At 43.2% G+C, this 17,427-nt stretch overlaps 1 protein-coding gene across 1 annotated transcript; it reads right to left on the reverse strand.

The window, feature by feature from the left end:
- Positions 1–774: 774 nt before the first annotated feature.
- FAM124B (family with sequence similarity 124 member B) lies at positions 775–17,323 on the reverse strand. Its single transcript, XM_006181750.3, has 2 exons — positions 15,262–17,323; positions 775–3,949 (listed from the first exon to the last, which is right to left on the reverse strand). The coding sequence occupies exons 1-2, from the start codon at positions 15,991–15,993 to the stop codon at positions 3,296–3,298; spliced, it is 1,386 nt and encodes a 461-aa protein (XP_006181812.1). The 5' UTR covers positions 15,994–17,323; the 3' UTR covers positions 775–3,295.
- Positions 17,324–17,427: the final 104 nt, after the last annotated feature.

Consider the following 17,427-nt stretch of genomic DNA (forward strand, 5'->3'; position numbering starts at 1 on the left):
CTGTTTCTTTTACTTTAGCCTTTGCATTCCATTGCTTTTGCTACAAATACTTCTGTTTAGCCCACAGAAACCATCTTAACCAGGCCTACAGTGAATGGCTGCAGGAAAGAAGGAATTAACACATCCCCTCTGGAGTCCCGCCACCACCAGGAAATATTTGCAACAACGTTGCTTTTTCAGTTTATCTCTTCACCTCCCCCTCTTTGTTCTACAAAAGAAACTAGTATCCAAAACTCAGGCAAGATGGTTGGGACACCAGTCCACCATTGTCTTGGTCTGCTGGCTTTTTTAATAAAGTGGCTATTCCTTGCCCCAACAACTCGTCTCTCGATTTATTGGCCTGTTGTGCGGCAAGCAGTACCAGCTGGGACTCAGTAACACCGCCACATCCGAGGACAGATGGGGTGCAGTGGAGGCACCTGCTCCACCTCCCTTCATAAACCACGGTGTGTCCCTCTGCTTCCCTGTCTCCACAAACCCCACAGATCCCCTGATCTACTTCACTTAAACACATTTGCGAGTTTCCAAATGTTACCATTTCTATTAAAGTTTAGCAATTCTAAATAATGCTTGCAAAAAAAAAATGTGAAATACTATTAACGTTAAAAACAGCTTAAAAAAAGTTTCTGCTGTATAGCACAGGGAACTATGTTCAGTATTTTGCAATAACCTTTAATGAAAAAAATGTGAAAACAAATAAGTGTATGTAGATGCATGACTGGGACGTTGTGCTGTACACCAGAAATTGACACATTGTAATTAATGGTACTTCAATTAAAAAACGTATTTTAAAACATTTATAAACCTATGACATGTTAACAGAAAAAAAAATAGCCAAACAACTGAAATGCAACGTTTTTAATATATCTATAAACATATAAAATTTCTGATCATTGGGAGTCCCTTGTGATACATTTTACATTTCAGTATAATTAAGAGTCTGGATAATTTGATAAATTGGATTAAACTAGTTCATAGTTTATTCATTATATATAATCTCTTTTGAACTTTAGGATGTATCTGATCCTTTCTATCCATAATTTTCCTCCTAAATATATAAACATTAATGACACACAGAGTAAAAATCTTAGGATTGGGTTTCTTTTTTTTTTTTTAATGGTATCATTGTTTTTATTAAAGGTTGTTTCAAAAAACGGCCTTTGTTGTCAAGACATTTTAAAAATGTGGGTAAGAAGGGCCATTTGTAATTAGAATAGCTAACATATTTACGGTGCTTAACAACATCCAAACGCCTTCATATACATAATCTTGATTTTCCAAACAACCTTGGTACAGAAGATAAAGTAACAGATCAAAGAGTTCAAGGTCACATATAAATAGTAAATTTTAAAACTGAGACCAAAATCTGGGCTTCTGCCACCTAGCCCACTGATATTTCCATCCATCCCACCACTTTGTAAATTGGATTCCTCTAGTGAATAGGGTAGAGGAGGTGACATTTTAGGAGTATAAGTCATTTCTGTAAGTTACTCATTCAAATTCCTCAATAGTCTTTGCGATTTCCACGTAGTTATATTCTTACCCATGTATTACGTTACAGGAATTTAGATAACCTCAAAAAATTAGGAAAGAAATTTCAGGACTTCTTGCTGTGGTTTTCAAGGCAGCTCAATAGTTCAACTTACATAAGATTTTCATTTTTAAAAAAAAGAAATCTTATTACAGGAACCATACCAAAAGTAAGTTCTTCAGCCTGGTTTCTAAGATCTAACTTTAATCTGAGGGAAAGAAAGCAAATGAGGGTAAGAATATATTGATGATGTAAGGACCCAAGCAATCCACTGAGAACTCGCGCCTTTGTCCATTTGTAGCTCTTCTCCATTTCTATTCTTTGAGGGGGACAGAGCACCCAAACTCAGCCCAGTCTACCTGCCATTTAAGATTCATCCTTAAGCCTGAACTCATTCTTCTCTCCAACTGGATGAATTAAGTACTGGGGGTCTCAAAAATTTTCAGCTAAACCAGCATTTATAGTCATGTAACATCTGTTCTGGAAAGTGAAGTTTGTGAAGTCAAATAATCTTACAAATTAGCTGAAACACACAGACCACAGATTTGTTTTTTAAATGTATGTATAGATCCAATCAGACAATATATCATATGAGCAACTGAGAATTTGTCCATTATGATTATAATTGTCATTCATAATATGCCCAGTCTCCATCCACAGGTTGTGAATTCTTACTGCAGCCTTGTGCGTCAAGTGTGGGAATCACTGGTGGAAAAGTTTCCCAGAGGAGTAAGTTTGAACTTCAACATGTTCTTGAGAGTTGATAGAATGGATTCGTCATACAGTAAAACCATAAACAAATTTGGAGTTTGATGGCCACAGAATGTATATACCATATGTCAATGTCTTATTCAAACACAGATGTTCAGTACAATGTATTGCATGAATGAATGTATAAATGAGTGAATGAATGAGCATTGCAAAGGAATTTAAGAATTCGAACATGGCCAGAAAAACCCAAGTCCTGCTCCAGGGACCCAACCAGTGTACTCTTCCCGCCACACTCAGTGGAGATCTTGAATCGTCCACTCCTCTCTGCTTAATTACATGAACCACTGGCCCCACCGGAGTAGAGCAGAAACAAATGAAAAATGAGGAGTAAGAAAACCCTAGAGCCCAGCTTTCATTTTGAACCTGATTTTTCGGCTTCCAGAGTTGCTGCTCATTAAACAGGAAAAAAAAAGGGGGGGTTGTAATTTTCAAAATACTTTGCATGTTAACTCATTCCAGATGCAAACAACTTTTAAGGCAAAAGTCACTAGAGGGTAGGTGGTGAACAAGACCTAGTTACCAAATGAGGTCACATAAAAATTAAAAAACACTAAACAGCCCATGCTGTCTAGAGGGATGAGCTACGCAACCCAAGAAAAAATTAAAACCAAATTACAGACACCAATCAGCATTGCATAATGCACCTGACTCATTTGCATACAATGCAATTATCCTGAGAGGTGCTGAACTCAACACACCCAGCTGGGTTAGTGTGTCTCCAAGGACGTGAGGCGCTGGGCTTTTCCTCTGTGCGTTGGCTGTGTTCCCTCACGACCATGACGACAAATAAACAACTCATCACCAGCTCGCTAGACTTTGAACACTGGAAATAAAAATGATCTAGATCTGTGTGTGGCTAGCATTCAGGCCCTCTTTGATGAACAAGAAACAGGCTGATTCTGAGTCAGAGCTCCATTTCTAGCTCCATTCTGGGTCAGTTCTCCGGAACATTATATTTGAGCCTGTGTTTTAGAAAACCACTGTTGTTTTATGCTATATAAAGAATTCTTCTTCTGCTGCTTTGTCTTCACCCTGGGCTGGCAGAGGAAGGGCACATTTTGAGATTATATTCCTTGCACCAAGATCCCTCTGGCCAGCAAGTGACAAAGGATGGATCCTTTCCTTAAAGATTCTGCTGGTTTTGGAAGCAGCTGCCCCTGAGGAAGGGGCTGACGGGCAGGTCGGTGGTGGGCGGGTCTGCAGATCCCTGGGAAATCTACCCAGAAAAGATCGCCTGGGTTCAGAACTGACCACGGTGAATCCTGTGTCAACATTTGTCTCTGCCTCCAGGTTCTCAAAGGTGTTCTCCCAGCTGACAACCTTCATTCTGGCCGTGGGTTCGAGGTGGGGAGGAGGCAGGTGCAGCTGGGAGTCCATGGCTGGGCTGCTGGGTGGGGATGAACAGCCAGGGTTTTTCCACGACATGTCCCTGGAGCTGTCGGATGCTGGTCTCCCACCAGGCTCAGGGAGATCCGCAGAGCCCACCTTCAACCTCCTACCCCGGCTCCTTCGGCTTCTTGGCTCAAGGGTCCCAACTGCATTGACAGGGGTCAACCTGGAGCCCTGGGCGAGCGTGTCTGCTTCCGAGGTGCCACTCAGAAAGGAACGCTCGCCATTCTTTACACCAAGTCCTGGATTCAATGGGACCTATGGGACAAGGAAAAGAGGAACAAATGTAACCAATATTCTCCATTTACTAAGTGCCAAGAACAGACCACGTCCTATTCACCCTCTGCTAGACAGTGCCCAAAGCAGACTTCCACTAAAGTCAGTTGAATTGAATGGAAGTTATAAGTACAGTCTTCAAAGGGATGAGCTTCCATCTTGCTTCCGGGAGAGTCATTTGACATTACATTCTACCTTTTGTATTTGAACCAATGGAGTCTTTTTCTTCTGGAAATGGAAACTGGCATGATTATTTCTATGTTTAGAAATCACTCAGGGTGGGTATGAGACTATCCAATATGGAGGAGGAAACCTGTAAGTTTTTTATTTTAATTCCTTTGGGTAAATACCAACAAGCACAATGGCTAGATCTTATGGTAAGAGTATGTTTACTTTTGTACAGAAGTGCCAAACTATCTCCTAAAGTGGCTGGACCATTTTGCATTCTGGCCTGCAATGAGTGAGTCCCTGTTGCTCTGTATCTTCACCAGCATTTGGTGTTGATGGCTAATTTTTAAGGTTCATTTTCTTGTTAATTATACTTAAATGTATGGTATGAAACATTAAAAACCCATGAACTTCTGAGACCTAATTTTCAACAACAAAGCAGTAATTATGTTCGAGAGATATAAAGAAAAACTACTCAGTCCTCTCATTTTTTTGTTTTTATTTTTCAGAAGTAAAAATGGGGAAATCCGTAAGTTGGAATCCTGGGGCCCTTATTTAATTTTCTAGCAACCATGAATGGAAAGAGAAGCCAGAATAGATTCTCCTCACCCCTTAAAGCTGTCTCAGATCTGAACAAAATTGGTCCCAAAGCCACAGCCAGAGCCGAGACGTCTCAGGGCAGTCAGGAGGTGCCTTCGCAAGCCAGGTCTACAGTCACTGGGCCCTGCTGAGCCAGCCCAGAGCCCCCCTCGACTCAACTCCACTCACCCAGTCCCAGGGCCCCTCCATTGGGCCATGTCCCCTTACAAAGCTCCATCTCTGAAACCAAGGGCATTTAAATCAAGCCCTCTCGGGCCCCCACCCACTCCTTCCAGCGCCAGCAGTCAGTTCTCTCACTACATCTGCTCTTCAGCATCAACACCTCCTTCCCTGCTTTCTCCTCGTCAGCCCCTCTGTCTTCACTGCCTTCCACAGTCACGGTCTTGAGTCCAAAGACCATCACTTCCACCATCTCCTCATACCTCCTATAGCTCCAGCTCCCCTGTACTATCCCCATTCTATCATCGCCTCCCTCAAAAATCTCCCAACCCTGGATCCATCTACCTATGCGTGTTTCCTGAACTCATACCCAGGCTGCTGAAGAAAGCACACGACTGTTGGGATTGGCACCACCATGAAGGTGTGGTTTCCCGTTTCGCGAGGCTACCTGCGGTCCTCCTGCTTTCCTTAGTCATCTCTCTCCATTCACCACAACAGGTGTCTCAGACCTTTCTGAACTGTCCTCAATGCTTCAGTGGCACAAATTCTCATTCAATCTCTCATCAGATGGCCTCACCAGTGACATTACAGAGAAAACAAAAGCCATTACTGGTTAGCAGCTCTCTTGGTGTCCGATCACCAAACTTACCTGCAACTTCAAACATTCTTTCCACAACAAAAGTGACCAGTCTCCATCAAGACTGTGAATTCCACCACCTTCTGCCTTCCTGGGGACCTCACCCTATCAGTTATAGATTTTCTCCCACTTTATTACCTCATTTCTTCAATCTCTCTCTCTCTCTTTCCCCCTCTACTCTTTTCTATCAGCAATTACACCTGCTTAAGTCTACATTGAAAAACATATTCCCCTCTGCCCCTCCAGCTCTCTCTCCTCTTTCACAGGCAAACCTCTTTACAGAATTTGTCCACACTCACCTTCCTACTAACCTTCCCTTACTTCCTGTACGCACGAGGTTGACTTTGCCTCCTGCCGCTCCACTGAAATTGCTTTTGCCGAGATCACCTGCAGTCAGCCTCCTTGTCATTTCTTTCTAGTTGAACTGCAGTAGAATTTTACAAGGTTGACCTTTCCCCTTTACATTTGAAGCCTTCTCCTTAAACTTCTATGTCAGCACTTTTTTTTTTCAATTTTCTCCTTCCTTTCCAGCCACCATCTCTCAGTTTCCACTGAAGGAGCCTCTCCCCACTTCAGTTCATTATAGGTCACATTTCAGTGTTAGCCTGGGCCATCTTCCCTTCTGACTCTACACATGCTCCCAGAGCAACCTTATCGAAGCCCATGCCTTCAATTATTATCTAAATGATGATGGCTTCTGAAAGTATAGTTATAGTTCAGATCTGTTTCTTAAGCATCATGCCTACCTATTCTACTGTCTCTTTTTTGGGGGGTGGGGGGTAATTAGATTTATTTATTTATTTATTTATAGAGGAGGTACTGGGGATTGAACCCAGGACCTCCTGCATGCTGAGCATGTGCTCTATACTGAGCTATCCCCCACCCCCCCCCGCCAATGCCTACTGTCTTCCAGGCACAAGCTCCTAAAACTCAACACGCCCAAAATCTGTCCCACTTACTCCCTTACTCTGGTGTCATTAGCCACATGTTCACCAAGCAAGAGTACCAGTTTCTCTTCTCCAGCCCCCATGTCATCCATTCGCTTGGATTCTGCTTCCCAAAGATCTCTCAGGTCGTCCTGTCTCTCCATGTCCACGGCCATTAATCCGAGGGCAGGCTGCTGTCATCTCTAGTCTGAATTACTGCAGCAGCCATCTGACGGGACTCCCTGTGAATCAGTTCTCCACTCCACTACCAGAGAAGCTTTGAAAACAGTTTTAATCAAGTCACCCTCCTGCTTCAGATGGCTTCCTACCCATCTTAGGGTGAATTCTAGGCCCTTTGACAGGGGCTAGCACCCCATTCAGTCTGACCCCTACTCCTTCCTGGTAACTCACCACTTCCCGTTCAACCCCCACTTACCAAAATCAAACTTCCTTCCGTGCCTTGGGCATCATCAGCTCTTCCCTAATACCAGGATTTGTGTCTATTATTTCCTCTGTCTGGGCTCTGTCATCTCTAACCCTTTTCCCTAAAAATGCCTACCTATTGTTAACTCCACGCTTACACACCATTTCCTCTCAGAAGCCTTCTCCGTGTCACTCAATCGGAGTCAGGTGCCCCTAAATATTGGCCCTGCCACTTATTAGTTGTGGGACTGTAGACAAGTTACCTAATTTTTCTGTGCCTCAGTTTCCTCATCTATAAAAGGAGGTAATAATAAGTACCAAGGTCATAGAGTTGTTAGGACATAGAAGTGTTAAACATAGTTGGCTATTATCACCATCATTAATGTTACTCCCGGCTCTCCTAGCAACCTGCACTTGCCATATCGTACATAGTAGTTACCACCCTCTTTTGCACTTGTTTGCTCAAATTCTCTGTATCTTCTCTAGACTTTGGCAGCTGGAAGAACAGGGGTTGTATACACTTTCTCCATCATTGTACCCCCGGCACCTAGCACAGTGCCTAACACACAGTAAGTGATCATTGGATGTTTGCTGGATACATAGATAAAGCTTAATGCCTAACAACATATAAGTTGTTTGCATGTAGACGTGTATGGATAAGTAGACTCTATAAATTAGGCCCCTAATTATTGGACGTTAGGTAAGTATAAAGTCTTATCAAGAAACTGACAAATGGCATCATATGGATGGCCATTTCTGCAATCTTTTTGAAGAGAGAGAATATCAACTTTTCTTTTTTTTAAGAGACGTCTAAGATCATTAGACCTTATGGCAAAAGCGAAAGATTATTAATGTAGAAATTCAGATGTGTGCAGTTGGAGTAAAGGATTTCCAGGAGAAACATAATGCTGAGTGACTGAGATAAATCACTTGAGAGAGGATAAAGTTCCTCTGGCCAAAAAAATCAATTGAAATGCATTTGTAGGAATTCTGATCGTTCAGAGCCCATCTTTCTAAGCAATATTTGTAAAATGTTACAAGTTGAGAGCTAGCTGTTTCCAAGCTTCAGGGAACATTGGCAACTATCTCTCAATGAACAGGAAGACCACTTGTCATTCATCTGAGTCTAAACACTCGAGAAACAAGAGAACATACATCGCTAAAAAAGAATCAAGCTGTTAAGGGGCAGACTGACAGCATGAAGGGAAAATAACATTGTCCCTTACAAAAAGGGATTCCAAGAGACAACAAGAGAAGGTTTCTCCTACACTGGGGGGAAAAAGATTGCATGGGAGCAAATTATATAGACTATAAGAAAACCAAAAACAATGCCAAACTTGCTTCCTTAAGAGTTGAATCTAATCTCTTCCAATTAATTGATCTTCTGAAAGGTACTTATTGTATTTGATTAGCCAAAATAAATGATATTAACCTGCTATTTATAGCAGCAGCAACCTTCTGAGCAATAAAGGGCGGCATAAACCCAAGTATTGAGTGAGAGCGACAGTGTAGGGATGGAAGAGTGTGTGTGTGAGTGAGTGTGTGTGCAGGGTATGGAAAATGGGAAGGAAATAAGGAACAGAGAGAGAGTAATACATTCAGAGTCAGTATAGCTGAGAGACTCAGAAATGAGAAAGGAGCCCCCAAGAAATGGCTCAGAAGAAGCGCATGAGTTACTTGCTGCATGAGAGACTACCTTCTTCTATTTTTAAATGGCTAATAAAGAATATCAAGAGAACTCAGCTAAAGGTCTGTTGATAAAAAGAAAAGAGATATATGTTTGCCTATGCCCAACTAGCTTCTGGAATATTTACTTCTCTGAAGAGACAACTTATTTCCTGACAGCAAGCAATCAATCAACAAACATTTCAGAAGCAGCTGTCTGTCTGGTGCTCTGCTGGAAATAAACAACTACGATAAAATACTGAAAAGATAGGGCGAGTCACATACTCCCAAATTACATGGTGCAAGAATGAGGAATTATGTCAAAAGTTATGTGTTACAAAATTTAGGTGTAAAATGTCCTAGTTAGGAATGAGCTTGCGGCAAGTTTCACAGAGGAGGTGCTGTTGGAGCAGAGCCTCAGAGGATGGACAAGTGAAGGGGAAGGGAAAGATGTCACCGGACAAGGGACAGCTCAGCCCATACACGGAGGCAGATATCTGTAAAGTGGAATATTATTCAACCTGTAAAATAATAAAATTCTGACACATGCTACGGATGAACCTTGAAAACACTATGCGGAATGAAATAAGTCAGACACAGAAGGACAAATATTATATGATGTCACTTATTTGAGGTCCCTAGAAAAGACAACTTTACAGAATAGAGGTTACCAGGGACTGAGGGGAGGGCAGAATGGGGAGTTATTGTTTAATGGGTACAGTTCCTGTTTGGGGTGATAAACATTTCTGGAAATGGATAGTAGTGATGATGGCACAAGTGCAAATGTCCTTAATGGCACTGAATTCTACACTTAAAATGGTTAAAGTGATCAATTTTACGTTACATATATTTTACAACAATAAAAAAAAAAAAGTACCTGAGTGCAAGAGTGAGCTTAGAGTTCTGAAAAGAAGGTTGGGATAACCAAAGAATGAGGCAGCAAAGGAAGCTAAGAAGTGGGACCCAATTATGAAGGCACCTCGATATTCAGACAAGTGAGTTTTAATTTTATTTGCTAACTTTTGCTCCTGAGCTGACAAGGAACGTAAATCCAGCCATTGTTTAAAAATGCTTTCAACAGTGCTGTGCAGATAAAGCAGAAGCCTGGAGCCAGAGTGAAGAGCTGGAATGTTGTAATAATAATGCACATTTGAAGTTATGTGGGTTTACAGAAGGAAAAGGCAAAAAAGAAATGCTGCAAAGGAGAGCAAGGACAGTGGGTGCTGACTGAATGTGGGGCTTCTGAAAAGAGAGGCGAGAATGACCGATGTTTCAAAACCTGTGCAGTAGGGGGATGCCCAGGGCCAGAGGAGTTGCAGGCAGGGCTGTGGATAATGGCTTTGGTTTTGTTTGGATTGAATTTGAGATGAGGGTGAGACATTGGGTTTAAATTGTCTTACAGGGAGTTCAAAAAGCCCCAAGCTCAAAAGACAGGGGAGATGCAATACAGGAGTAAGCTGAACAAAGATGATAACTAAATCCCCAGGGTGGACTTTATTTCTTAATCTTAGGGAGACCGTTAGCTTAGGACAGTGGTCCTCAACTGGGGGAAATTTCACCCCTCTACAGAGCATTTGGTAATGTCTGGAGACATTTTTGGTTGTCATAGCTGCAGGGAGGTGGGGTTGGTGCTACTAGCATCGAATTCTGGAGCCAGGAATGTGCTAAATATCCTACAATGCACAGGACATCTCCCCACAGCAAAGCATCACCTAGTCTGAAATGTCAATAGTGCCGAGGTGGAGAAAACCTGATTTAGGGGCAAGAAGAGTTGAATCTTTGAAAAAAAATTGGCAAAATGATAGAGAGATAGAATAAACCCCTTAATTAAATGAACTGAGTTATTGAAGCCCACTGAAGAGAAACTTTCAAGGCAGGAGTGGTCAGCATTTATCAACACTGCTGACCCTGACTTCAGACACCAGTGGACTTAGAGAGAGCAACCACTCTCCTAGCACCTGTATGACAGGTGAGGACACAGGGCAAACAGCAGCCCCCAAGGCGAGAGAGACAGATGGATGGATACAGGGAGTCACGGCTTCCCGGAGCAGATACTCAGGAGTGGAAACCACTGCAGGAACCAGCATGGGGCCAGGGAGACACAGGCTGTAACTGACAAATGGATGGAGGCTTCGTGTGAACAACCAGAGAGTCAAAAACTCCAGGGGACCCAGTCATGAGGGAGCCCCACAGTTTTGTGAGATTCACCTCTAGGAGATAGAACAGATTCTCTTAATAAATATCAGAGATATACCCCCTTGTGCTTCTGGAAGGGGAAGAAGAAAGGGACTATTGACTTAATTGAAGTTTAGTTAATTTATAATGTTGTGTTAGTTTCTGGTGTGCAGCATTGTGATTCAGATACATATATATACATGTATACGTGTGTGTGTGTGTATTCTTTTTCAGATTCTTTTCCATTATAGGTTATTACAAGATACTAAATATAGTTTCCTGTGCTATTCAGTATGTCCTTGTTGTTTACCTGTTTTATATATAATACTGTGTATCTGTTAATCCCAAACTCCTAATTTATCATTCCTCCCCTTTTCCCTTTGGTAACCATAAATTGTTTTTTATGTCTGTAAACCTGTTTCTGTTTTGTAAATAAGTTCATTTGTATCATTTTCTTAGGTTCCGCATTTAAGTGATATCATATGATATTTGTCTTTCTCTGTCTGACTTAATTCACCTAGCATGATAATTTCTAGGTGAAAAAGGACCATTTTTAAGTACGCCAAAGCACTCTGTTCTGAAAAGGCCTGCTCTCCTGGGAAACTTGATTAACCAGAGCCTAACCTGCTGGGGTATCATCAGAGCCAAACTGACCTGGGGGATGAGAAATACCTAACTCCAGCCTTCCACATGAGAGAAGGGAAGTACTCAATCCCAGCCCCCTCCAGCCATTCTGTAAACACTTGTGACATTCACAGTTCAAGGTATAGACTCACTAAGACTGAGACCTAATTATGGAATGCTTCTCCTCCCCCAACTCCTTACCATCACATTGGTAAAGGCTTATTTACAGTGATTCCTTTACCTGCTACATTTTACCTGTCTATCAAGAAAAAATTACAAGGCATTGCAAAAGGTAAAAAACACAATTTGATAAGACAGCCAGCATCAGAGCCAGACGCGGCAGGGATGTTGGGATTATCTGAACAGTCATTTAAAACAACTCCAATTAATATGCTAAAGACTCTAATAGATAAAGTAGACAGCATGCAAGAACAGATGGCAATGTGAAAAGAGAGATGGTAATCCTAAAAAAAGAACCAAAAAGATAAAAATAATAACAATAATAACAGAAATAAAGAATGTCTTGGATGGGTTTATTGGTAGACAAAACACAGCTGAGAAAAGAATCGCTGAGCCAGAGAACATATCAATAGAATCCTTGAAAATGAAAAAGAAAGAGGGAAAAAAAAGACCAAAAAAAAAAAAAAAACCCAAAAAACAAAACAGACTCTCCAATGACTGTGGGACAGTACACACAGAATGGGAATACCAGAAGAAGAAAGAGAGAAAGGAAGAGAAGAAACATCTGAAATCATAATGACTGAGAATTTCCCCCAATTCATGTCAGACACCAAGATGCATCCACCAAGGACTGAGACAGAATGATGAAAAAAGCCAAATGGAGAACAGGGTAGCCCAAGGTAGGCACTCAACAAATCCTTACTGAATTAATAAACATGGACATGATCGTGTATCCATACAGTCATTTATTGAATATCTACTACGTACCTTAAGATCACTCTCATCGAAACTACACATCCTAGGCTCTGAGAAGCATCAGACAGCCCGCACTGACAAGAGGGCAGGCGGGAAAAGGCACAGCAAGACAGAGACGATAATTGCACAGCTCTGCACGACCTCTACTGTTTCTACTTTACAAAGCACCTCCACGTATATTCTCTTTTGATCCTCATAATGCAAATTGTACATGTCAGTCCCATTCAGAGGCTCTACCAGTGACTGCTGACTACAGTCAAGTAAAATAGAACCTACTTGGCAAGGCTTTTGCTCATTCACACAGGAATGAATTTGCCTACCATGTGTCAGATGCTGTTCTAGATACTGGGAGTATATGGGTGGATCAGAAAAGGTCCCTGTCCTCATGGTGCTTACCTTCCACTGGCTGACCACGTCCCTGATGATGCGGCCTCTGCCCACCTGCCCACCCTCTTCCTCCAACCCCCTCCCTCCACTCCAGCCACATGGGACCACAGGCAGTTTTCTGAACATGCCTGCTAGGGAAATGCTACATCATACATTGTTACCCACCATCGCCTCTTTTTGGAATATCTTCTTCCCTTCTCCTTCTGGCTACTTCCTTCTGGGCCATCTAGCTCAAGCAGGTGCAGGCATCACCCTCCCCGGGTCTGGCATCCTCCCTCCCCTAGCCTGCGCACCACACATCCATCCCAGCCTTGAGGAAGGGCTCCATGTGGAGAGGCTAACTTGTGGTTATAGCTCTCCTTTCAATAGGCATTATTTCCTTTCTCTGGTGGACATCAGTCATTTGTGCCACCCAGTACTTGTCCCCCCTTCCCTGGGGACCCCTGCCTTCACCAGGAGAGTTTGAGTCCACAAAAAATCTAGGGGCACAGCATAGTAAAGAATTTACCTCACAACTAAGCTCATCCACACAAGCCCATTGCCCTGAATGCTGTTATTGGTTTAGAGGAGAATCTGACCCAAGGTGGTCCAACTGAAGTGAAGTCCAGTTTGTTGGACCATCATAGGGTGAGGAGCTCGCAAGGATGTGGTCCTCAGAGCTGCGAGCAGCCAGCCGGTGACCTCAGGGACCTGTCTGAGGAACTGGCAGAGCCATGAGTAGGATCCTAACTTAACTGCTTAGGACCCAGGCTACTTACTTACAAAAGTCAATGCAATTATAAACGCCCCTCCCTCTCCGCCCCAAGGGAGATAGGCTGGGTTTTCCTTCCTGACAAATTCACCCCACTATAGGAGGGAAGAGGCTGTCCTTCATGTGAATTGTAGCCAAGCCTTGCTATGCTTCCTTCAGGGACTTTTATATGACACCAGAAACAGAAGTTTCCAGAAGATAACCCCCCATTTGGTTTGCAAAAGCCTAGACACATTGACATTTTTCTCCAAAACACTATTCTGCACACCCCAAATTTGACTTCACTTTCCAAAATAATTAAGCTGTATAAGCCATGGTTCAGAATTGAAATGTCAGTTAGCCTTTAAAACCAAAATGATTAAAACTGTGTCCCCTGCTGCACACACATATTAAATTTTTGCTTGACAGTGAGGTTTAAATTCTGGAGATTAACTAAAGCTGAAGGGAAAAATTTAGATGCCTTGGAAATAAGTGAGTTACACAACAGATAACTAACAGGAACAGTGCTCGTCCACCTTATGTGAATAAGAAAGTAAATAATTTAGAGATCATTTGATATAGAATCAATAGGACTCATATTTTATTAATAACTCAAAGCTGATGACAACAGAATTAATCAAAGGAAAGGTAATTCATCTTCTAGCTTGTTTTTAGTTTATCCAATAGGCCTTAAAGGGGTTTCTGACAATTTCTCAAGGACAGAAGCCATCGAAATTTTGCTGTGAATATCACGTACACCTCCTGCCTACACACACTTCACACACACACACACACAAACACATACACACACACAGCACTGGACTGCAGGAGTTAAACAACATGGCTTTGGAGACAGGTGAACACTTCCTCTTGCGTCTTGGGCAAGTAACTGATCCCTCTACCCCTCGGTTCTCCCTTCTGCAAAACTGTCCAGGTTGTAAGAAGGACTAAATGAAGTAATCAATGTGAAATTCTTAATCTAGGGCATACTATGAACAATAACAGCTAAAACTGCCTTCTAGGCACTGTCTTAAGCACTTTGTAAGTGTTAGGTGATCTAGTAGAGATAACAACCTGTAGTCTAGGAAGATGCTAAGATTCCCCTCACCGTGTTAATGAAGAAACTGAGGCTCAAAATCACAGAGCTACTAAAGGGCAAGGCTCGGGTGTCGCATACGTCATAAAAAATGACGTGTGGTAGCGATCGTGATTGTGTTTGTTTTCAATAGGGTGCTTATAAAAGAAGGCTTTCATGCCAAGATTTTCTTTGGAAGGGTTCTAATCAGATATCTAACTTGGTTTGGGGTAAAATACGACAATGATGCAAGATGCTTAAAAATTAATGCTTAAAATTAATCAACAGGACCACAAACTTAACATCCCCAACCATTCATTACAGCTTCAATTTTCTTAGGAAGGAAAGATGGAAAGAACTGATATTTCCGAACCCAAAGGGTGGGCAAAGTATTTACATCCAGCTGGAGCGTGGGTAAAGGAAAATCTGAGAAATGAGGTGTTGTCTGATTCTGCTGCAAACAACCTGTGGAAGCTACCAGCTCACAGAGTCTGAAGTTCCTGATCTGTCAGATGAGAGGATTTTATTAAATCAGGGACTCTCAACCGCACTACAAGCTACGTATTAGAATCATCCAAGGAGCTTTTAAAAAATATCCAAACCTGGGTGCCCCCAAAGAATCTAATCTGCGGCCCTGGGATGCAGCCGCGGCATAAGAATGTTTGAAAACTCCCCCAGAGATTCTGATACACAACCAAGGTTGAAAACCACTGCCTTAAATCATCTCTCGGACATAAAACTACGCAGGTCCACGTGCATCTAAAGCTCACAGAGGCGGAAAGGAAATACCTGAAGCAGAATCGTGTTGCCATCGTAGTCCTGCGTTTGCCACCGGGTGCGGCTGATGGGGACGCACGGATGGGGCAGGAGAGGCACTAACTGGCCGATCTCTTGAACCTTGAACTGCAACACCGAAGCCTCTTTCGGGTCCACCGACGTCCCCAGGGGCAGCTGCTTCAGGGAGAGCTGCAGAGCAAAGCTCTCAGTGGCGTAGAGCACAAAGACACACACGTTGCTCTTCAGCGAGGTGGCTTCCCTCTGCAGAATCATCTCATAGAGACTGACGGCGTCCTCGTAGTTATCAAAGCTGCAGTAGAGCGTCACTCTCAGGACCTCGGTGCCACCGTGCACCTGCCTCACACCCCACACGGGCATCTGGCTGTCCAGACTGTAGAACTCCTGGTTGGCAAGAAGGTAGGGGCACGGCCTTCCCTGCGCGCTCTGGGCGGAGTAGCACTGCCACGGCCAGTGCTGCAGGCAGTCAAGCACGCGAAGGAGCCGCTCCTCTCCGAGGCTTTCGTGCAGGAAGAGCAGAACAGACATCCCGGGGAAGCGTGACCGCTTGGAGTGGCACTTGGTGTAGTATTTCACCGGACTGACCCGCTCGGACACCAGAAAGAGACGGACCTCCGGGCAAATGCAGTCCAGGAGCTGGTCCAGAGTTTGCTGCAGAAGTGAGCCGTGCCCAGAGTTGGCCAGGAGGTGGACAGTCATGGCCAGCGTCTCCTGGGTCTCGCCCATCTTGTGGATGCTGAGGACCGCAGAGGATGCAAGCCGGGAGGGCTCGCTGGTCAAGCTTCTGAAATGACGGGAGGGGCGGGCAGTTCCCAAGCGCAGCCTTCAGCGACTTCAGAGCCAAGCCCTCCACGGGTGCTCCTGGCGGTCGCCGGCCACACGGTGAGAGAACCTCCCTCAGTGCGCACATCAGCCTCCACGACGCACGGCGGGCGCGGGGGCGAGGTCCCTCGGCGGGGGCACGATGTGACTGTGCGTGCAGGGCTGTTTCAGGCGCTCCCAGGGTTTCTGTTTGATCTAAAAGCCTATAATCCTGAGAAACACCCGAGTGGGTGGTTCTTACAGACACTCAGTAAAGGAAATGACCGGGCAAAAAGGAACAGGAGTCAGCTCTGTGAGGCTGATAACAATCTGTTTAGTTGAAAAGACATCCATTTTATGGACCACAGTGGGTTCTGATTTCCTCCCTACTTCCCTCTGCGTTTACAGTAGCCGCCAGGCCACCTGAACACAATGACTGCTTTAACAATTCTCAGAACTTGTCCTTTTGCCAGGATTTTCTTTCCCCTTTGTCTTTTTGTTTTATCTTTGAACAATTGATGCCAGGGCATGGAAGAGAAGATATTTTATTGAAATAATTTTGACTGCTTACGGATAATGGTTTGCTCAGCTGCCAAGTCAGAGGATACTTAAAAGACCATTAGTCGTGCCCATTCTTTAGAAATAGTGAGTGTTTTCCAACGTCAGTAATAATCATTGTTCACATCTATTGACGTCAGAAACTGTGCTAGAGCTTTACATTAATTGGTTTAATCCTCCAGTAAACCTCTGAAGAAGAGACAATTGTCCCCAAGCTACTGAGGAAGAAACTGAGTCACACAAAAGCCAAATCATTTGCCCAAGATCTTGCAGCCAAGAAGTGGCTGAGGGGAGATTTGAACCCAGAAACTGAATGGTCTCCCTGTGAGCCAGTTAGGAGGTGCCTCTCAGGGACCCAGATGTCCCAGACTGGATTTTCTTTCTAATTTTAAGGAAAGGGTGCCAAAGCCAGTTCTAGGTGGGGACATAAATTTCCCAGAGACTGTGTGCTGTTGTACTTTAAACTGAATAACCTTCAGTAAGAATATCCAAGCTCTAAACATATTCCGATAGCTGTGCTTCTAAACAGGTATTGGCAAGCACGTATTTCTAAGCGTAATTCTTGAAATAAGCGGCTGATTAATGCTTATAATGGAACATGGTGTGGCTTGATTTTTTATAAAGTAAAAAGCACTTTTGTGACGAAAAACATAACTTACTCTAACTTTATTTTATATAGGTTGATGGCTTTATTTTTTAACATTTTTATTGATTTATAATCATTTTACCATGTTGTGTCAAATTCCAGTGTCGAGCCCAATTTTTCAGTTATACATGAACATATATATATTCATTGTCACA

The sequence above is a fragment of the Camelus ferus genome, chromosome 5 (assembly GCF_009834535.1).
Source record: "Camelus ferus isolate YT-003-E chromosome 5, BCGSAC_Cfer_1.0, whole genome shotgun sequence".
Taxonomy (NCBI): Eukaryota; Metazoa; Chordata; class Mammalia; order Artiodactyla; family Camelidae; genus Camelus; species Camelus ferus.